This window comes from Pipistrellus kuhlii, unplaced genomic scaffold (genome assembly GCF_014108245.1).
Source record: "Pipistrellus kuhlii isolate mPipKuh1 unplaced genomic scaffold, mPipKuh1.p scaffold_m20_p_2, whole genome shotgun sequence".
Lineage (NCBI taxonomy): Eukaryota > Metazoa > Chordata > Mammalia > Chiroptera > Vespertilionidae > Pipistrellus > Pipistrellus kuhlii.
In genome coordinates, this window is record NW_023425515.1 from 163,211,530 (window position 1) to 163,233,143 (window position 21,614).

The following is a 21,614-nucleotide window of genomic DNA, read 5'->3' on the forward strand; positions in this document are numbered from 1 at the left end:
GAGCCTGGCACAGAAATGGCGCTCCTGGCAGGGAGAACAGCACGTCCGAGGGCCGTGAGGTCCGAACGAGGTTGGCTGTGACCCAGACCTTCTCCTAAGGGGAGAGGAGCCTGGAACTTGGCCGGGGCTGACCTGACACGGCTTGTGCTTTGGAAACATCGCGCTGGCAGCTGGGGGGGAGAGACTGGAGGAGCCAGAACGCTCATCTGCTTTCCCTCACACAATCCCGGACCGACCCGCCGTGCCATCCCTCGCCGCCACACTCAGACCCGCTCGCTGGGGACCGGCCCCAGCGAAGGGGAGAAACAGAGATGATGAATAGTCTCAAGCCAATTCAAGTAAACTTTTCGTGGAAAATGATTTTTAATGCCAAACCTGGCGTGGGGGAATGAGCTTCCAGAGCTCTCCGGATTGGGGATTATAGCTGTTCGTAATACCGTGTTAGGGAAAGGTGTTCTGAGTCTCCCTTCTTTCATCCTCGCCCGGTGCTGAGATGGCACAGACATGATCTGGCCCTCGGGCAGTTGCTCCCATCTGAGGGGGTATGTGGACACCACCCCTGAGGGCTGGAGAGGCCAAGGAAGGCTTCGTGGGGAAAGGGCATCTGGATGTGTAGGAGTTCCGCTGCTCTTCTTTTTTATTTATTTGTATATTTTTATGGGTTTTTTTTTTTTTTTTACAGAGAGGAAGGGAGAGAGAGAGAGCTAGAAACATCAATCAGCTGCCTCCTGCACCCCCCGATGGGGGATGTGCCTGCAACCAAGTATTGAAACCAGGACCCTTCAGCCCGCAGGCCGACGCTCTACCCACTGAGCCAAACCGATTTCGGCTATTCTCAAAATTACTGTGTCTTTCCTCCTGCCCCCACCACGCCAAGCTGTTAGTTCGGAATTGTGTCTTAAGCACCTAGTTCAAGGTCGGCACGGAGTAAGCAGTCGGGGGAACCAACAGGCACACCCAGGAAAACCAGGGGAATAGCGTTCCAGAAAGCTGAGATCCGGAGGGTGCAGACACCTGCCGAGGCCACACGGCATTCCAGGCGCCCTGCCTCCAGCCAGCGCCCTCCGCCGCCCACCGCGCAGCCTGGGAGGCCCGTGTAGCAGATGCCGTGCCCAAGCCTGCGCCCCCACTGCTCCCCCCCCCCCCCCCCCTCCCCCGCCAGCCCCACTCACTTGTAAGTCTGGTAGCTGTTTCGAACTTTGATGCCGCCCTTGATGAAGCTCACCATGTTCTCATCCTGCAGGAGGGAGAGACGCTAAGAGCTGGGCCTGGGTGGGTAGCCAGAGGAAGATCATACAAGACTCTGAGCCCTGCCTTCCCCTCCCTCCGACCAGCTCTATGAGGGCCCTAGAGGGATGGGGTCAGAGGTCAGCCAAACCAGGTCTCCCTGCCTTTGGGACTTGAGATGAGGATCTTGCTCACCAAACAAGACCTCCAAAATGCCCGCTTCGTGCTGGGCGGAAGGCCGGGAGGAGACACGCCCGTGACTCCCCCGGGGTGCCCGGGCCTCTCTGTGGAGGATGTGGGACAGGAGGAGGGGCGCTCATTTTCGGATTGTTTGTGTTTCTCACAGGCTGGTATGTGTCACATCTGCAATGTAAAGCACGCATCCCTGCAGCCCACCCAGCTGTTCCACTCCGGGGTGTGCGCCCAAGAGGAACGGGTGGGCCTGGGCTGTGGGCGTGCCCTTCAAGCACGTTTCCAGCCCCGCCGCTCACAGCGGAAAGCCCCAGAAACAGAGAATGAACAGACAAGCTGGCGCATTCGCAGAGAGAAGGTCGCAGCCACAGGACCGGGCAAAGGAAGCAGGTCCCACTCGGCTTGAGGCCCTTCAAAGCCTGACGCCAGCGAACACATCGTATGCTGTTCAGACATGAATTGGAAGATGAAAAGGCTATTTTTTTAAAAAACAGGATGGGGAGTGATTAACCTAAAACTCTAGCTAGTGTCTCCCCCTGTGGAGGGAGGCAGGCACAGGGCGGGAGGGGCCCAGCAGGGAGGAGACTTGCTAGCAATGTTGTGTTCTCCAGTTGGGGGGGATGCGGGGGGTTGTGAGCGTTTCTTTATTGTGTGGAATACTAGAATAAACTAATAAAAGGACATTCCTGGTGCAATTGTTACAGTGATCCTAATGAAGGATTAGGATTAAATCCGGTTCTAATCACCAAAGACCCAAAAAGATAGAAAAAATAGCAAGGAAAATTAAACAGCACCCCAACAATAAAATGTATATGTGCTTTTCCAACCTAATTCATGTATTTACATGATGATTATATGTGACAAGCATGACCCAGACTTTTTGGTAAAATCATGAGGTGACGGTTCTCTAACGGCCATTGTGGGTAAGGAGTGCCAGGTCTGGGTTCAAATCCCAGCTCTGCCCTTTGCTGACCACGTGACCTCAGGGAAGCGGCTCCTTCCCTTCTAGGGGTGTCGAACTCAATCAGAGAAGGGGCCAAAATCTAAAATCCAGCCTAAATCGCGGGCCGAATGGTTTACTGAACAGTCATAAACTGTCATTGTGATGGAAACGCAGCGGAGTGCAGTGATGACAGCTCGGTGCGGGCCACATTGCAAGGCCTGGCGGGACGGATTTGGCCCGCGGGCCTTGTGTTTGACACATGTGCCTTAAACCCTCCCCTTTGCGGGTCTTCGAGATGAGGATGAAATAATGTGTGTCAATGAGTGTGAGCACAAACATGCAGTGTGTGTGTGGGGCGGCATGCAAAAACCTCACCCCTGCCGAAACCGGTTTGGTTCAGTGGACAGAGCGTCGGCCTGCGGACTGAAAGGTCCCGGGTTCGATCCCCAGTAGGGGGTGTGCAAGAGGCAGCTGATCCATGATTCTCTCTCATTGATGTTTCTAACTCTCTATCCCTCTCTCTTCCTTTCTTTAAAAAAATCAATAAAATATATGAAAACACACACACACACACACACCCCTGTCATGTATGCGCAACGTGTAGTTCGTTGTAAAAGATGCTAAAGTCAGCTTTTTGAGTGAATCGAGTCAACTCGTAAAGCAGGCCCTGCGGCCAGGCCTGTCATCCCACGTGACCCTCCACAGGAACACAGCAGTCCGGAGCGGAAGCGCATCCTGGTGGCGGATGGAGCCCACCCCTCTGCCCCCGAGCCCGGCCAGGGCGGGGCGTGCTGGGGGGCTGAGCCTCAGTCCTTGTGGAACCCCAAGGGAACCGATCGCGGCTGCTGCAGACCCTCCTGCCTCTGACATGGTGGCCCGTCTTCTGGGCGCCCCAGGCTGCGTGTCGACGTAGAGGGCTCCTACCTGCAGGAAGGTCAGGGCCGCTCTCTGCAGCAGGCACTCTGCGTAGCAGACCTCGGCGTGGATCTCCTCTGTGGGGAGAAAACCAAAGCCCTGTGGCCTCCTGGGACCCCCCGGCAGGAAGCGTGGGCCAAGTCCTCCCACCGCCACTTCCCACGCCCTCCACCCAGTCACCCAGGCCGGGCTCTGCAGTGCCCACGCTGGTCTGAATTCTCTGCTCGCCTTTCCGGCCCCTGGTCTGCCAGCGGGTGCCCCCACCCAACGCCCAGGAGGTCAGCGCAGGGCCCTCAGCTGCTCTGTCCCCCAAGCCCCGCGGTGGCTGGGCACCGACACCCCGCGGGGGCCAGGCCAGGAGAAGGTGCCGGGTGAACAAAGGAGCCGTGGGAGCAAGGGAAGGAGACTTCACAGCCAGGGGCGCCCTCCAGAAGACGGGGCATTTGGGTTGAAAAAGGAAGAGGCCCAGGAGAGCCAGACCATTGCAGTGCTGGAGGACAGCTGAGGCCCAGGAGGTTGAAGTGGGTGAGGTGGGAGGGGGAAGGGCCGGGGAAGGAGAGGCCAGTTGCAGAGGGACCTGACGCCGGTGGGGAGTCACAGATTTGGCCCTGTGGGCGTCAGGGAGCCACAGGAGATACGAAGGAGGCAATGGCACCCTCACAGGCCATTGTGATGTTTCTTGGTGGAACCTGCCAGGCCTCTCCGGGTGGGGAAGGCCACTCGCCTCTCCATTGAAGAGCCCCAAATTGAGCCTGGTCGTCTGCTGCTACCTCCAGGACTGTCGCGTGAGACACAAAGACTGAGCACGGCCAAAGCCGGTTTGGCTCAGTGGATAGAGCGTCAGCCTGCGGACTGAAAGGTCCCGGGTTCGATTCCGATCAAGGGCGTGTACCTTGGTTGCGGGCACATCCCCAGTGGGGGGTGTGCAAGAGGCAGCTGTTCGATGATTCTCTCTCATCGATGTTTCTAACTCTCTATCCCTCTCTTCCTCTCTGTGAAAAATTAATAAAATACAAAAAAAAAAAAAAGAATCAATAATGTTTTTAAAAAAATAAAAATAAAGACACCACATGGCTCTGGCCACCCAGACCATCCTCCACTGCCTTCAGCTGCCTCACCCCGGGGGTCACCTTCTAAAACCTCCTTCCCACTGGGGCAGAGGAGATCACTGCCACCGAGACCGGAAAACCAACTGCGCACAGCGCTCAGGCCCCCGGGGCCGGGGGGCAGGCGAAGCCAGCGGGCAAGCGTCTGACTGGCTCCCCCTTCACCAGAGAGCCACTCCCCACACCCCGTGTGGGTCCCGGCATCAGGCCGGAGCCGGGAGGGGAGCCGCCCTCCGGGGGCTGGAGCTGGGCTTCCCTGGGCCAGCAGCGATGAGACTCTGGGTGCCACACCTTCGGTGAACTGGTCCATGGTGGGGCGGTGCACCAGGCTGCTGAAGGAATCTGTCACCGAGGACTTCTTCCGGTGCCTGAAGGGGAGAAAGGAGCCTCTGTTCCTTCCGGGTCCCTCTGAGCTCCCGCCCCGCCCCTGGGACTCTGCACGTGGAACCCCACCGACTTCTCCAGATCCAGGGCTCTCTCACCCCCCGGCCCCGCCGTCGCCCTTGGTCAGAGCCCCCTCTCCTCCCTCCTCTGCTGCTAGTCATCCTTCCCAGACCAGCTCCGGCACCACCTCCTCCAGGAAGCCCTCCCTCTCCTCCAGCCGGACCCCCAGCAGCCCTCGTGCTCCCCTACATCACACGGAGATGCCCCGGTGTATGCCTGTCTCCCCACCAGGCCATGTGAGCGTCCAACCGGCTGGGGTCTGGTGACGCGCCGGGCGGCCAGCACCCAGCACAGGGCACAGCCCAGGGCAGTGGTCGGCAAACTCCTTAGTCCACTGGCCGAGGGCGAGCAAAATGAGTGACAGTCACCTGGGCACAAACACTCGGGGGCCACTGACTCGTTCATTTAAGCGGTAACATATACTGAACCCCAATTACACACCAGGTCCCGTGACTTGTATTTTCATTCAGTCCCCGTGACAACCCTGTCACCATCGCACCCATTTTATAGATGGGAAAGTCAAGGCCCCAGAGGGCCCAGCCTACGGTCAGAGAGTTACTAATGACAGAGCCAGAATGTGTCTCCCCCTCATCAGGCTGGGAGCCCAGGGAGCGGCTCAGACAACAAGGCTCCGGAGGCAGTGCCGCCAGCCGGCTGTGAGCCGCGGGCACACAGCCTCTTCGCCCAAAGGAGCACTCATGGCGGCATTCCAGGCACCGGGATAGGCCTCATGACCCCTCAGCCCCGTCTGCCCCAGGGCCCGACCTCTGGCACAGCAACTGCGCCTCCTTCATCATGTTGCCAGCGAGCAGGATGTCCTGAGGGTCAAAGGTCATCATGGCCTGCATCTCCAGGATGGTGGCATACGTCAGCGAGTGGTACATGCTCTCCTTGGTTCTGCCGGAGAGAAAAGACGTGAGAGCACCAACTCCTAGACCGTCAGGCCGGCCCCTCCCGTGCTGCCTGGGGCTAAGGGGGGGGGGGGGGGGAGTGTCCCGGGAGGGAAGACCTCGGATCCCAGCAAAGTGGCTGTAAGCGACACTCCAATCCTGAGCCCAGCTTCTCTTCTGTTCTGCGGAGATACAGCAACCGGCTGCTGTGAAGGCTCAAAGCTGGCCTCAGGCCACACTTCCCAGCACTCAGGCAGCACCTGCTTCTACCTTCTGCCTCCCCTCCCCTGGGTGCAGGCAGAGGGTACTCACATCTGGTCCATGGGACCCTTTCTATCCTCAGCCTCACCCCTGGGCTCCCCCAGAGCCGGTTCCAGGGACCTCCTCCTTCTCTTCCTCCTCCTCCTCCTCTCCTCCCCCTCCTCCTCCTCCCCCTCCCCCCCCCCCCCCCTCCCCCTCCTCCTCCCCCTCCCCCTCCCCCTCCCCCTCCCCCTCCTCCTCCTCCTCCCCCTCCCCCTCCCCCTCCCCCTCCTCCTCCTCCTCCTCCTCCCCCTCCTCCTCCTCCTCTTCTTCCTCCCCCTCCTCCTCCTCCTCTTCCCCTCCCCCTCCCCATCCTCCTTCTCCTCCTCCTCCTCTTCCTCCCCCTCCTCCTCCTCCTCCTCTCCTCCCCCTCCTCCTCCTCCTCCTCCTCCTTCTCTCCTCCCCCTCCCCCTCCTCCTCCTCCTCCTCCTCCTCTTCTTCTCCCTCCTCCTCCTCCTCCCCTCCCCCTCCCCCTCTTCCTCTCCTCCCCCTCCTCCTCCTCCTCCTCCCCTCCCCCTCCCCCTCCTCCTCCTCTTCCTCCCCCCCCTCCTCCTCCTCCTCCTCCCCTCCCCCTCCCCCTCCTCCTCCTCCTCCTCTTCCCTCTTCCTCCCCCCCCTCCTCCTCCTCCTCCCCTCCCCCTCCCCCTCCCCCTCCTCCTCCTCCTCCCCCCCCTCCTCTTCCTCCCACCGCCTGCCTCTCCCAGGCACCCTCAGATCACGCTGCTCCCTGGCTGAGCCTCTCTGGTGACACCTCCAGGCTTCCACATCCCAAGAGGCTCCACACAATGCAGGCCCCGCCCACCTCCCCAGCCCCGTGGTCCTGTCACGTCTGCTTCTGCCCTGTGATCTAGTAGCTTTCAAAACTGAACGGCACTGTGCTCTCCTCAAGAAAATCCGACCGTCTCCCTCCTCCCAGGTCTTTGTACACGCTGTTCCCTCCGTTTGAACTATCCTTCCCCTCCCCTCCGGCTCCCTGAGTATCAGGGCCAGTTGGAGTCCCGGGCTCCGTCCTCAGGGAGCCTGTGTCTGTGACTGCGGAGCGGCTCTCAGGAGCTGGAACCCGCAGTCACGGCTCCCTCCCCAGACTGGGGCTCCTGGGGACACAGCTCTGTAGGATGCACCTCTGTCCTCAGCACCAGGGTAGGCAGGCAGGAAGCCTTCCCCCCAGCCTTCGCAATGAAGGGTGTGTTGGGACCGGGGTGCGGGGTGGGGAACATTCAGTCTAACCCATGGAGAGAGAGCAGCAGGCAAGTTGGAAGGAGAACAGCGCCAGTCCCTCTCTGGACTTGGAGAAGTCAGACCGTGTCTGGGCCTTGATTTACGTTCCTGCAAAAATGGGAACAATCCTGCTGGCCGGCCTGAGCTGGTCCTTGTGGGCTGGCCGGGGAGCGCCCTTATGGGGCACACAGTAGGTGTGGCAGCGGTTTCACTCCCTTCCAGGCACCCCCCCCCCCCCCATTCATTACTGAGGCTCCTCCTCCGTGCCAGGCTGTGCTGGGAACTTCAGGGCAGAGAGGTGACTACGGTTTAGAGCACATGCGTCAAACACAAGGCCCGCGGGCCAAATCCGTCCCGCCAGGCCTTGCAATGTGGCCCGCACGGCGCTGTCATCACTGCACTCCGCTGCGTTTCCATCACAATGACAGTTTATGACTGTTCAGTAAACCATTCGGCCCGCGATTTAGGCTGGATTTTAGATTTTGGCCCCTTCTCTGATGGAGTTCGACACCCCTAGTGTAGAGACTAAGCGGTGGAAAAATCACGAGATTGTACCCATCTCCCTGCTATTCTCCTTCTTAAAACACCTGTGTAAGTTAAGCTGCTCTTTTACTTCCGGGTCACCCTCAGGTGAGGGAGGTAAAGGAAGGAAGCCGATGGCCGGCCGGCCGGGAGCTGTCCTCCCCTCCCAGCTCAAACAGTTGCCTGGACTGTTTGATCTGAGGGCAGTGGCTCCTGGGAAGGAGGCCGCGGCCCGCAGTGGGGGCGGAGCGCGGGCCTCTGAGGCCCTCAGACACAGGGTAGAATCTGGCCCTGCCAGTCACCAGCTGTGCGGTCCTGGCCAGTCTCAGGTTCCTCCTCTGTAACATGGATACCACGACCCTTCTCTCCCAGGACCCCGGTGAGCTCCGCCATGTCCTGCCAGGGTCAAGGGTCACTACCCCGGATAAAAGCTGACTCCTTAAAGAGGGGTATCTCTTTTTTTTTTTTTAATGCATTTTATTGATTTTGTACAGAGAGGAAGCGAGAGGGATAGAGAGTTAGAAACATCGACGAGAGAGTCGTCGCTCAGCTGCCTCTTGCACACCCCCTACTGGGGATATGCCCGCAGCCAAGGTACATGCCCCCTGACCGGAATCGAACCCGGGACCCTTCAGTCCCCAAGCCGACGCTCTATCCATTGAGTCAAACCGGTTTCGGCAAGAGGGGTATCTTTTAACACACAGACCTGGGCTTCCCAGACAACCCCCTGCCATCAGGCCTCTTGGACTCCCAAGCCGCTGCCTCTCTCTCCCTCCCTCTCCCCTAACACCACCCCCCTCCCCGGGCCTGAGGCCAGGGACTCAGCCCCACCCGCTGGGCCCCCGTCTGCTGCTGGGCCCAGGCGGAAGCACAGCCCCCTGGGCAGCTGGCAGGCAAAGTAGACTTTCCAGTCTGAGGCCAAGGCCACAGCACCGGCTCCGGGCCCCTCCCAGCCCTCGGCCAGCGGGGAAGCTCCCCACTATGGTGCGGACTGGGGTTTGGGAATCAGAGGAGTGGAAACCGCCCTGCTCCAGGCACGCCACCTTCCTGTTTGCACACACAGTCTATGCCCCGGGAGCAGCGGCCCCTCAGCTCTGAGCGGACGGCCATGGAGCATCACGGCCCTGGGGGCCCACGCCTGGGCTGGGACCGGCTGCCAATGGGGCGGGTGTCGAGACCGGTGTGGCTCAGTGGACAGAGCGTCTGCCTGCGGACTGAAAGGTCCCGGGTTCGATTCCGGACAAGGGCATGTACCTTGGTTGTGGGCACATCCCCAGTGGGGGAGTGTGCGAAAGGCAGCTGATCGATGATTCTCTCTCATCGATGTTTCTAACTCTCTATCTCTGTAAAAAATCAATAAAATAAATAAATAAATAAATAAATCCTAAATTGTTAAAAATAAATAAATACATAAAAAGATGGGATGGCCACCTGGAGTCAGCTAAGCCCTGTGGCCTCCGGCCTGCCCTCCTCTGCCAGTAGCCAAGGCTCTGGGCCCTGTCAGCCAGCCTTGCCCCCACCAAGGGCCTCCTGACTCTGACCCTCCCCTCCCTGACCCTTCCTGGGTCCCAGCCTAAGGCACCCGTCAGGGCCTCTCCGGGCAAGGCTGTTCCAGGCTGGGAGGCAGAGGCGGCCCCTGCTTCCAAGCCTCTCTGTTTCCTTTATTCTCCCTAAAGCCGCCCCACCCCACGGCCTGGTCCGCTCAGACCCCCTCACTGCCCTCCTCTCAGCCCAAGCTCCTTCCAGGACGGCGGCTGCCAACCGGCGGTCCGCAGACCCTGGTGGTCCGAGAGGTCCGAGAGGTTGGCGACCGCTGCTCTCGGGGACTCACGCCCCTCGTCCACCCTCAGTCACCCGGCCCTCTCCCTTCCGGGACCTGCTTCAGCTCCCTCACTCCACCCAGGCCCAGTGGCTCTGCTCCTCCAATGCACGAGCCCCTCCCTCCATCCCTGCCGGGCGTGTGTACAGCCTGTTCCCTCTGCCTGGAAGTGTCCTCTCCCCCGGGCTGCCTCCTCCTCACCCAGCCCGTCTCAGCATGAACGCCACTTCCGCCAGGAGGCCCTCCGGGGCTGGCTTCGTGGTGTGTGGTCTGTGAGTTACACTGGGCCTCCTGCCCAAAAGGGCCCCGTGCTTGGTTTTATATTCCGTTAGTGCTGTCTTGAAATCCTTAATCATTTTTTTTTAATTTTTATTTCTTGATTGATTAAGGTATCACATATGGTCCTCATGCCCCCAATCATTTTTGAACAAAGGACCCCATATTTTCATCTTGCAATGAGCCCCAGAAATTATGTGGCCAGTAATTTCCTGACCAGCCCCTCTCCACGTGAGCTGGGGTCCAGGTATAAATCCTGGCAGCCCTTATTGCTTGTTTCGCTGAGAACAGACCAAGCCTTGCTCAGTGTTGCAGCCCCAGAACCCAGCACACGGCTGGGCACCTGGGTGAGCTCACGAAATTTTGCCGAATGAACCAGTACCCGGTGCCCAATCTCCCCACCCCCTGGGTCACCCCCTGACCTCCTCATCATCCCACAGAATGGCTCTGCCTCTGGAGTCTTAAGTGTGTTCAGTGGTTAGAGCATCAGCCGGCACACCAAAGGGTCGAAGGTTCGATTCCCGGTCAAGGGCACATACCTCCCTCCATCTATCTCTCTTTCCCTCCCTTTCACTCTTTCTAAATTAAATTAAATAAAATAAATTTTAAAAAATCAATGAACCCTAACCGGTTTGGCTCAGTGGATAGAGCGTCGGCCTGCAGACTGAAGGGTCCCAGGTTCAAATCCGGTCAAGGGCATGTACCTTGGTTGCGGGCACATGCCCAATGGGGGGTTGCAGGAGGCAGCTGATCAATGTTTCTCTCTCATCTATGTTTCTAACTCTCTCTCCCTCTCCCTTCTTCTCTGTAAAAAAATCAATAAAATATATTTTTAAAAGTAAAATAAAATACATCAATGAAAAATATATCCTCAGGTGAGGATTTTTTTTTTAAATAATTAAAAAAAAAAAGGAATTTCTGGAGGAGCATGCTCTGATAAATGAGGAAGGAGATAAGAGAGAAAAAGCTGGGATGGAGCAAAGACAAAAGCAGCAGAGAGAGGTGCAGGAGACAGACCGCTGGGAGGTGGCCAGAGACCTGTCTGCCCTCCAGGGGACAGGTTTCCAGGAAAAGGAAAAACTGAGTGCTCACCTGCTATGTTTGACCATTTAGGGGAAAACTCATAATAGCATGATCTGACTGAGCGGTTATAAGGCATTCAGGAAATATGTATAGCAAGTTAGGAGACAATGATTCATTCTAGAAAGGAAATGTAGTCTTAACTACACAGCTATAATAATGTAAACATGTATTATTGATCTCGCCAAACGCTGATAGAATGGTAAGAGGCAGGTGAGGGAAGGGAGATGGGGCAGAGGTATAAGACAGCTAACTTCTGCCCTGGCCAGGAAGCTCGGTTGGTGAGAGTGTTGTCCCAATACACCAAGGTTGCAGGTTCGATTCCCCAGTCAGGGCACATACAAAAATCAACCACGGATGCATAAATAAGTGGAACAATCAATCAATGTTTTTTTTTCCTCTTTCTCTCTCTCCTTCCCAATGTCTTTCTGAAATCAATAAAGCATTTTTTAAAAATGAAAGCTAACTTATTTTTACCAATAGATGATTTTTAAAAAGTAAAAAGTAACAAAAGAGTGAATTTTATGGTACCTGAATTTTATCTCAGTTTCAGTTTTTGAAAAACTGCAAAAAATTTTAAAACAGCAGTATAAGCATATTATTTAGAAATAAGGCAGTATGCTAAAACAGGTTTGGCTCAGTGGATAGAGCATCGGCCTGTGGACTAAAAGGTCCCGGGTTCGATTCCGGTAAAGGACATGTACCTTGGTTGCGGGCGCATCCCCAGTAGGGGGTGTACAGGAGGCAGCTGATTGATGTTTCTCTCTCATCGATCTTTCTAACTTTCTATCCCTCTCTCTTCCTCTCTGTAAAAAATCAATAAAATATATTTTTTTAAAAGAAAGAAATAAGGCAGTAAATGCTAGAAGAATTAATGACTAACCATCATTATTACCTTACAAGGCTTAAGTGAAGGCAACACAAGTCTTGAGCGCTTTAGAGAAAAATGGCAAGGGGCCGTGTTCGCCGACCGCAGAGAAACCCCCAGTGGACTCAGTGGGAACAGGACGTCAGAGGAGAGGCCGAAGGGACGGAAGGGGAAGGAAGTCACGGTGACCTCGGGAGGCCTGGCTGCTCCTGGCTGTGGAGAGGGGAGCCTGAGCCATGTTTATGGGACTCTCGGGGGTCAGGGTGACCCAGGTGGAAGGCGTTCAGCTCCACGGGGATCCCCTCACAGCAGAACTCAGGTCCTCCGTGATACAGCCACCCCATCCCTGCCCCCTCCGCGGGCTCGCACAGCGCCTGTGCACGCCCCCGCTGCCCGGCGGAGGCCTCACCTGGGCCTGAGGTAGCTGAGTGCTTCTGAGAACTGGTTGGTGAGGAAGAGGTCCAGGGCGGTCATGCACTGGTCCAGGGCCTCATGGAGGCTGTTCACGGGCGTCCTGAGGAGAGAGGCACAGGTGTGAGGCGGGACCGTCAGCCCCGGGCCCGGCTGGGACAGAGCCTCCCGGGGACCCCTGACTCCCTGGAGGGCCTCCAGGCTGCCCGCTGGGACACAGGGCAATCTGGACCCGCCTCTGAGTGTTCCTACAGTGGGAGGAGGGCAGACTGGGGTGACCCCCGAGAATGGGGCGAGGTTTGGGGGAGCGAGGACAGGGGAGCAAGGGAAGCTCCGAAATAAACGTATCTCACCTCTCACGAGGGTAAAGAGAATCTTTGTGGCCCTTCTGACCCATTGGGCTTTTCTGCTCCCCCCTCTGGGGGGCACAGCCCTCCCACCAAACCCCACGGCCGTCCTTTTCTCCCTCCTGCTCAGGCCCTCCCCTGCCCCCAGGCCTGCACTCTAGAACCCAGGGGCCCTGTCACAATGGGCTCCAGAGGCATCTCAACACATTCTAGCCCTTACCCTTCTCTATCTTACCATTGTCTGACATATATATTTTTTTTTTAATTGATTTTTTACAGAGAGCGGGATAGAGAGTTAGAATCATCAATCAGCTGCCTCCTGCACACCCCCCACTGGGGATGTGCCCGCAACCAAGGTACATGCCCTTGACTGGAATCGAACCCGGGACCTTTCAGTCCACAGACTGACACTCTACCACTGAGCCAAACCGGTTTCGGCTAGAATTGAACTCTTGTTTGTTCTCCTGAATCTGTTCTCTCCCAGTCTTTAATGACATCCCTTTTCCAAGCTCCTGAAGCCAGAAATCTGAGAGTCATCCTTCACAGAGCCCTCTCCCAGGCCTCTATCACCTCCTCCATCCCGAAGCCCTATCGCCTGTCCCTTCCGAACCTCTCTTAGCCCATCTTTCCATGCCCAGTGTCCTCAGTGCAGGCCAACCGCCATCTTCGCCCAGGTCTGACGGGAGACTTCCGCCCCTCCTGTCCCTTCTCTCTCTGTGTTAGACCATTTTATTCTGTATTTCATGTCTCATAATTCTACCTCTTGGACTCTCTTCGTCAGAGTCTGAGTAATTTCTTCAGCTCTTCCCTTTCACGAGTTCTCTTTATTTGTGTCCAATCTGCTGCCCATCCTGTCCACTGGGTTTTTCATTGCAGTGGCTATACTTTTCATCTCCAGAAATTCCACTTTGTTCTTTCTCAAATCTGCTTGGCCATCTTGGGCAGTATTTTCTTCCCTGCTTTATTGTTTCACCTTTGATTTCTTTACACATTTTAAACACAATTATTTATATTCTGTGTGTCAGTTCTGGTATCTTAGACTCCCAGAGAAACGATTTCTTGCTTCTGGTGCCTATCGCTCACAGTGGCCTGTCTGCCTGCGTGTTCTGTATTTTTACCACGAGCTCCTGTTTGATGAGGTCATTTGGGAGGAGGACATGCTCCTCCAGGGAGGATTTTCACTCATTTCACCAGGTTCCCCGGGACACTACCTCCCTGTGACCGCTGATTGCGCATTTTCAGGACCACATTTCAAACCCAAAATGTGTGAGAGGGCAGCATGTATAACTCTCCAGGGAACCTCTTTGTCCCCATCAGAGCTGCTGTCGCCCTGTGCGGAGGTGGATGCTTTTCCTGTTTGCCGAGGCCACCCTTTGGAGATCCCGGATTGGTGTGGAGGGCGGGAGGGGCTCGCTGTGGGTGGGCAGGCCCAGGGTCTTCTTCCCCATCCCATGAGTGGCCATGAAAACTCAAAGATCTGGGTTTCTGGAATCTGTAAATACCCCCAGGTTGCTGTGGCTTCATCTCATTGACCAGCCTGATTGGAGCTCCCTCCTTATTGTTGGCTCAGAGGATTCCTGTTACTTCTGTAGAAGCCCAGGAATGCATTTTAAAGGATGTTTGTTTAACCAATCCAGCCTCTCGGTGGATTTGTTTAAGGAAGAATGTTGGAAGTGTTATTCCCTCTGATCCGTCCCTCCCATAACAGCCGAGACCTGAACTCCTTCCCTGCCTCCTCATTACTCTGAGGACCAAGACCCAGTTCCTTTCTGCGGCCACCACGGCCCCACGCGAAGCAGCCGCTGTCCCTCTCGCTGTGAGGCAGGGCCGGGTCTCCTTCTGCCCAGGGCCCAGCGTGGTGTTCGGCCCACCCATCTCAGCTGGATGACTCAACGGGGAGCAGGGAGCACTTGGGCCCCAGTGTTTACCTGGCATTCTCTCCTGAGCCCTCGCTGAGCCGTGTGAAGCGAGGTTATCAACCCCACCGCAGGGGAGGAGACGGGAGCACGGAGAAGAGGTGGCTTGGCCAAGGTCACGTGCCCAAACATGGGTTCTAACCCGAGATTCTGCGTGAGCCAGTGCCCACCAGCTCAGCCCAGGGAGTCGTCTGTTGTCCTGGCTTATGTGCTTCTCTGCTCAACTCCAGAGCCACGCCTGCCTCCCACTTCTGTGCAACGCCCCCTACCACCAGCTCCACCCCGCTACAGGGAACAACCTGGACAGAAAGAGGCACAGACAGATGGGCGGACAGCACAGAGGCACATATTCCCAGCACCTCTTCTACTGAACTGTACGAGTTGGGTCTGAGCTGACCTCTCTGGGCTGGAAGCTCTTTGGGGAGGGCCTGGGACTGATGTCCTCCCCCCTCCTCCCCCCCAAATACCACTAATCTCTGGCTCTGCACCAGGCTGGGGGACACAGAGCAGGCCCAGGAACTCATGGTCTAGGCAGTGTTTCCCAAAGTGTGGTACGCGTACCCCCAGGGGTACAGGAAGAGTTTGGTGGGGGTACGCGTTGCACCGGAGTTTGGTGGGGATATGCACTGCACCCTGCTTAGCTGCGCCTAATTCTACGTTCTCATGAGTACGAGGGGTACTCAGCGTTACGAAAATTATAGAAGGGGTACACATATGTCAAAAGTCTGGGAAACACTGGTCTAGAGGAAGGACAGTTGCAGGCAGAGGCAGTGACAGCAGAGCCCTCCTGGGAATCAATCGCTGGGCTGGAGAGGCCCAGAAGGGGGGGGGGGGGGGGGGGTGAGACTTTCAAGGAAGCTTTTCTGGAAAAGCTGGCACTGAATTGAGGACAAGATGAAGAAAAAAAAAGTCCAAGAAAGAGACAGAGTGTGAGCCAAGGGCTGGAGGCATACCAGCGTGAGGAGGAGGCCTGAGCTGTAGGGCAGGGCAGGAAAACAGGCCCCTGGACTGCCTGCTAGGTGGGGAGCTTGGGGGAGCGGGGGGAGCAGCTGGCTGGCTGGGAGCGCAGGAAGGCCAGGGACAGCTGGCCCCATTGATTCAATAACAGCACTAACAACCACCCACCACTACCGCGAAAATATCACTAAGTTACCCAAACTGATGACTAATGACTTCACTCCGTCCTCCCACCAGCCCCAAGAGGAAGGTGTTCTTATCTCCATTGGAGAGATACGGACGTGAAGACAGGAGCCTGCCCTGCTCCTCTCAGGAGCCTGGAAGTCAGAAATGCTTCCTGCAAAAGCAACCTCGCTCGCGGGGCTGACTGGGGTCCCCCCTTGTCCGCAGGCTTTCCCCGCGTCTCCAAGGGCTTTCTGCGGAGGCCACCTCGCTGGGCCCATATAGTCCTGAGCTCCCCAGTGGTGCCCGTGCCCTCTCTGTGTGCCCTGGGGAAACAGGACTGGAGGGGGACTAAGCTGAGGGAGCAGGAAGCAGGGCTGGTGACCAATGGCAGGAGCCTGGTGCAGTGGGGGAGGGGCTTAAGGCCCAGGTAAGAAGAGGGCTGGAGGCTGAGGGGGGCATCAGACAGCTTGGAGCTCTCTCTCTCTCTCTCTCTTTCTCTCTCTCTCCCCCTCTCACCTCGCTGCTTTAATCTGCCTGAAACTGCTACCTTTAGCGCCTGGTAGGCAGGGCGAGGAGGAGCTGGGGGACCCTCAGTCCCAGCTCGGGACAGGAACCCCCTGCCCTGGGGTGAGGTGGGGGTGGGAAAGTGGAGGCAGGCCAAGGACGTCACTCAGGGAGCAGATGAGTCAGAGCTGGCTTTTTACTTCCTGCTTCCCCATCCAGGGGGAGCGCTGACTCAGAGGGTAAGGCAGTGGGTCTGTGGGGACCTAGCACTTGTAAAGAGATCTTTCGAAACTGCAAACATGGTTGTGACTCTGCTTCCAAAGACTCCCCTGTAGCCCTGCATAAAGCAGACATCATGGGTCACGGAGTGAGGTGGCGTGGCCTAGGGCAGCGTGGCATCCGAGAGGTTTGAAGGCAGACAGCCCTGGACGGCAGCTGCGGCTCAGCAATGCCTTGTTGGAGGGACCTGGCAGGTGCTTTATAACAGTGTTTCCCAAACTTCTCTCAAGATGAGCATCCCCTGGTGGAGTTGTTAAAATACGGATTCCTGAATCCCAACTAAGAAGTGCTAAACTAGAATTTGGGGGAACATATAGGTAAAATTGTTTACTTAACTAGTGCTCTAAGCTTTTTTTTTTTTTTTTTAATATATTTTATTGATTTTATACAGAGAGGAAGGGAGAGAGATAGAGAGTCAGAAACATTGATGAGAGAGAGTCATCGATCAGCTGCCTCCTGCACACCCCCTACTGGGGATACGCCCGCAACCAAGGTACATGCCCTTGACCGGAATCGAACCTGGGACCCTTCAGTCCCCAAGCCGACGCTCTATCCATTGAGCCAAACCGGTCCCCCTAAGCATTTTTTTTTAAGGGATCACCGGAGACAGGGAAGGAATTTTACCTATCTGTTCCCAAAAATTCTAGTTTAGCACTTCTTGGTTGGGATTCAGGAATCTGTAGTTTAACAACTCCACCAGGGGATGCGCATCATGAGAGAAGTTTGGGAAACACTGTTCTAAAATACAAGCCTGCTTCCCCACCCATCAGAGGGGAGGCGGGAACACGAGACAATGTGAAGCACAATAAGAAGTTCTCAGAATAAGTTAGTGACTGGCATTTCCCCCCAGCCCCCCCAAATTACATATTTCCATCATTTCTTTTACTGACTAGCTCCACTTTCATAAGGAAACTACTAGTAAGTCTTTAAAAGATTGAGTATCCATGTCCTCATAGGACCCCTATGAGTATACTCCTGTGGGCAACCTAGAGGAACACTCACATGTGTGTAAAGGACAATTGTACGAGAATAGTCATTGTTTGAACAGCAAGACACTGGGAACCACCTCCATGCTCATCGAGGAGGCCGGGTAAGTAAGCACATGGGAGTCTCACATCGAGGGGTGTAACACCCCGTCAGGGCACGCGGATCGGGAAGACTAAATCTCAGAAACCTGAAGCCGAGTGAGGAAAAGCTGCAGAATGATTCATGCTGGATGACTCCATTGGTATACAACTTTTAGAGTAAGAACAAACTACATTTTTTTTTTTAGACTTACACACACTCCGCAAAAGAATAAAAACAGATAAAAATGATAAAACCAGAATTCAGGATGACAATGATCTCTGTAGAGGTAAGTGGGCAGGAGGGCCGCGAGAGGCTATCACGGTCTCTGCCACGGCTTACTTGTTTAAAAGAAGACTGTAAAATAAACGGGGCCCTAGCCGGTCTGGCTCAGTGATTAGAGTGCCAGCCTGAGAACTGAAGGGGTCCTGGGTTCGTTTGATTCTGGTCGAGGGCATGGACCTCAGTTGCAGCCCCAATTTCCCACCCTGGTCTGGGTGCATGCAGGAGGCAACAAATCGATCTCTCTCTCACATCAATGTTTCTCTCTCTCTCTCTCTCTCTCTCTCTCTCCCTCCCTCTCCCTTCCACTCTCTCTAAAAAAAAAAAAAATCAATGGAAAAATATCCTTGTTGAGGATTAACAAAAAATATATGATAATAAAAAATAAAATAAATGGGCACAATGTGAATATCTGGAAAAGCTGGGTGGCAGAGGCATGGAGCTCATTTTATTTGCTATATTTTTCCTGGAGGCTTACAATATTCCATGATTTTGAAAGTGGTGCAGATTGAAAGCTTAGTTTGTTCTCCACTGATCCTCATACGCAGAGCCAGGCCCAGAGCAGGCCTCAGGGGTGTCTGCTGAGTGACTGAATGAGTGTCTACAGTGAAGGTGGCACTGCTTTGCCCCTCCCTACTCTACTCAGAACCCACCAGAGGGCACGGACCAGGGGCGGGGGTGGAGGGAGATAGACCTGTGTGGCCTCACAGACAAGTGGGACCAGGAGGGCAGGCAGGGAAGCAGGGGGAGGAAGGCCCACCAGTGCTGGAAGAGTGCAAGGAGCCTCGGGCTGTCAAGAGGGCACAGACTGGCATGTGAGTGTGCAAGGAAGAGGGATGAATGTGGCTTCAGTCCTGGGAGTTCAGAGTTCTTTGATAGGTGCCCTGCTCCGCCTGCCTTCTGATCTGGAAACTGCTTTTCTGGAGCCCGTAGGGTTGCACTCCATCGGGGCTGGGCGCGAGAGACCTAACCAGGCTCCAGATTTACACAATCCAGCCCAGCCCCCCCCCTGTTTTCCAAAGGAGGGACACGTCTCGGTAGGAAGCAGTGAGCATATATTCTTTTACACCGGCCAGCCCAGCCGCCCTGTTTTCCAAAGGAGGGACACGTCTCGGTAGGAAGCAGTGAACATATAGTCTAGGTAGGAAGCATATATGCTTTCGAATTAGTGTTCCAGGCTTTTTCAGATATATTCCCAGAACTAGAATTGCAGTTCCATTTTTAAATGTATGAATGAGGTAACTCCGCACTGCTCTCCACAGTGGCTGCACCAAACTGCATTCCCACCAACAGTGCACAAGGGTTCCCTTTTCTCCACATCCTCACCAACACCTGTGTGTTGATTTATCGAAGGGAGCCGCCCTGACAGATCAGAGGTGGTCTCGTTGTGGCTTTGATTTGCATTTCTCTGATGATTAGTGATCTTGAGCATCTTTTCATCTGTCTATTGGACATCTGTGTGTTCTCTTTGGAGAAGTGTTTATTGAGGTCCTTTGGCCATTTTTTAGTTGGATTGCTTATTTCTTTTAGATTGTATGAAGTTTTATTTTTAATAAATTTTGGATATTAACCTCTTTTCAGATGTATCATTGGCAAATATGTTCTCCCATTCAGTGAGCTGTCTTTTTATTTTGTTGATGGTTTTACTTTGCTGTGCAAAAATTGTTTTAGTTTTATAGTCTCATTATTTTTTCTTTGTCTCCCTTGCCCAGGAGATAAAACTGAAAAAAATATTGCTATGAAAAATGTCTGAGATTTTATTGCCCATGTTTTTCTTCTAGGACTTTCCTCCAACTTGTTTTTTCTCAATATTGCTGAGACTATTTGAGGATTTTTGTTTTGTTCTGTGTGTGTGTGTGTGTGTGTGTGTGTGCTTGTTTCATATAAATTTTTGGAATATGTGTCCTAGTTCTGTGAAATATGCCATTTGTATCTTAACAGGAATTGTATTAAATCTAAAGATAGACTGCTTATATAGTATGGACCTAGAGAGTATTATGCTGAGTGAAATAAGCCTGTCAGAGAAAGACAAATAGCATATGATATTATTTATACGTGGCATCTGATGAACAAAATAAACAAAGGATAAAACAGAAACAGACTTACAGATACAGAGAACAGACTGAGAGCTGTCAGAGGGGAGAGGGTTGGGGGCTGGGTGAAAATGGTGAAGGGACTAAGAACAAAATAACAACCCCCAAATAAACTTATAGACAGATCCCAATACGGTGATTACCAGCGGGAAAAGGAGAAAGGGGGAGACAGGAGAGTAAAGGGCAGGGGGAGGGGGGAATAAATGGGGATGGAAGGAGACCTGACTCCGGGTGGTGAACACACAACACAACATACAGATGATGTATTACAGAAGTGTACACCTGAAACCTATATAACTTTATTAACCAATGTCACCCCAATAAAGTCAGGTAAAAATAAAGAAGTCTAGGGAGGATAAAGGACTTGTCCAAAGTCATACAACCAAAAGTCAAGACATCTGTCAACCTTCTCCAAGCCCTCAACCTGGAGCACCCCACAGGCCCGTGGAGGCTCCGGGCTGGCACCAGCCCTGTCACCTGCCTGTTGGAGTGCCAGCCCCGAGGCCTCGGCAAATATTGTCCCTGCTGGTGAGGCTCCGGGCTGGGCGGGCGCCGCTCCCAGCTCACCTGGTGAGATCTCCACCCAGCAGCCTTCCCGCAGCCCCGGGCCCAGGGTGGGAAAAGGGCTGCTCCTCACCTCCCCGCAGTTAGCTGCCACTGCGCGGGGCAGGAAAGGGTCCTGCAGGGTTTCTGGGGGTGGGGTTGGGGTGGGGGGGATGGAGGGTGAGGGTGGGGTGGGGGGATGGAGGGTGGGGGAGGGGAAGAGGGCCACGTTGGAAGTGACAACACCCACCCTTCCTGCCCTGGTTCCAGCTGTGCCCAATGTCCATTTCTCAGTCTCCTAACTCCTCCAGTACCCCTGACGGTGAGGCGGCGTGGCCTGGGGTGCGGGCTCTGGCATCGCACGGAGCTGCGTTCAAATCCCAGTCCCGCCTCTCCCCTCCTGGCGACCCCAGACAGTTCCTAAGAGCTGTGCCTCAGTTTCCTCGTCTGTAACGAGGTGGCAATGCGCCCACGCACAGGTGTAAACGCCCCCCCGGGAGGAGGCGGCTCTGCGCCGTCCGGTTGCCGCGGATTCGGAGAAAGTTGGGACCCGGAGGGGAGAGACGACCGGGGTCGCGCGCGCCTGCACCCAACCCCCCCCCCGCCGTCCCCCCGCGAGTTCCCGCAGCCCCCTCCCCTCCCCCCGCGCCCCGCTCCCGGCCCCCCGCTCCCGCGGCGGCCACGGCCACGGGCTGGAGCCGCAGTGCGGGCCGCGGGCGCGGAGGCCGGCGCGGCGCCCCCCTCGCACCCCCGCCCGGCCCGCCGCCCCCTCCCCGGCCCGGGCCGCGCACTTACCCGGCGGGCGGGGCGCCCGGGGCGCCGGCCGAGCTCATGGCGGAGGGCCCGGCCCCGGACGCCAGCTGCGGCCCAGGAGCGCGGAGCCCGGGCTGCGGAGCGGCGGACGCGGCCGGGGAGGGGCGCGCCGGGGGCGGGGAAGGCGGCGGGGCCGGGCCGCGGGCTCCCACCGCCTGCGGGTGCGCCCTCCCGGCTCCGACAGGTGAGCCAGGCCCATGGCCGGGCCCTCAGGGCGCAGCCCCCGCCCGGAGCTCGCTCCCTCCTCGCACCGCCCTACCGATGGGGCCCAGAAAGTTCTCCCAGATGTGTCCCCCCACCTCCTGTCCCTCCCCTCCTCCACCAGCTCCTGCAGCGCGGGACCTGAGCCTGCAGCGCCCTGGGGCACTCATTGGGGGCATTCATTGGGGGCACTCATTGGGGGCATTTATTGGGGGCACTCATTGGGGGCATTTATTGGG

General features: G+C 55.9%; 1 protein-coding gene across 2 annotated transcripts in view; it reads right to left on the reverse strand.

Moving 5' to 3' along the window:
- Positions 1–21,614, reverse strand: part of TTC39A (tetratricopeptide repeat domain 39A) — a 51,243-nt gene that overhangs the window by 18,937 nt on the left and 10,692 nt on the right. The window contains exons 1-6 of one of the 2 annotated variants that reach the window (XM_036447276.2): positions 21,157–21,258; positions 12,209–12,313; positions 5,593–5,724; positions 4,675–4,751; positions 3,287–3,354; positions 1,173–1,237 (exon numbers count right to left, since the gene is read on the reverse strand). In XM_036447276.2, coding sequence (XP_036303169.1) covers positions 1,173–1,237; positions 3,287–3,354; positions 4,675–4,751; positions 5,593–5,724; positions 12,209–12,313; positions 21,157–21,194 — 485 coding nt within the window. In that variant the 5' untranslated portion in view covers positions 21,195–21,258. Of the gene's footprint in view, positions 1–1,172; positions 1,238–3,286; positions 3,355–4,674; positions 4,752–5,592; positions 5,725–12,208; positions 12,314–21,156; positions 21,259–21,614 lie in introns of those variants that run through there. The other variant, XM_036447275.2, reaches the window with a different exon arrangement.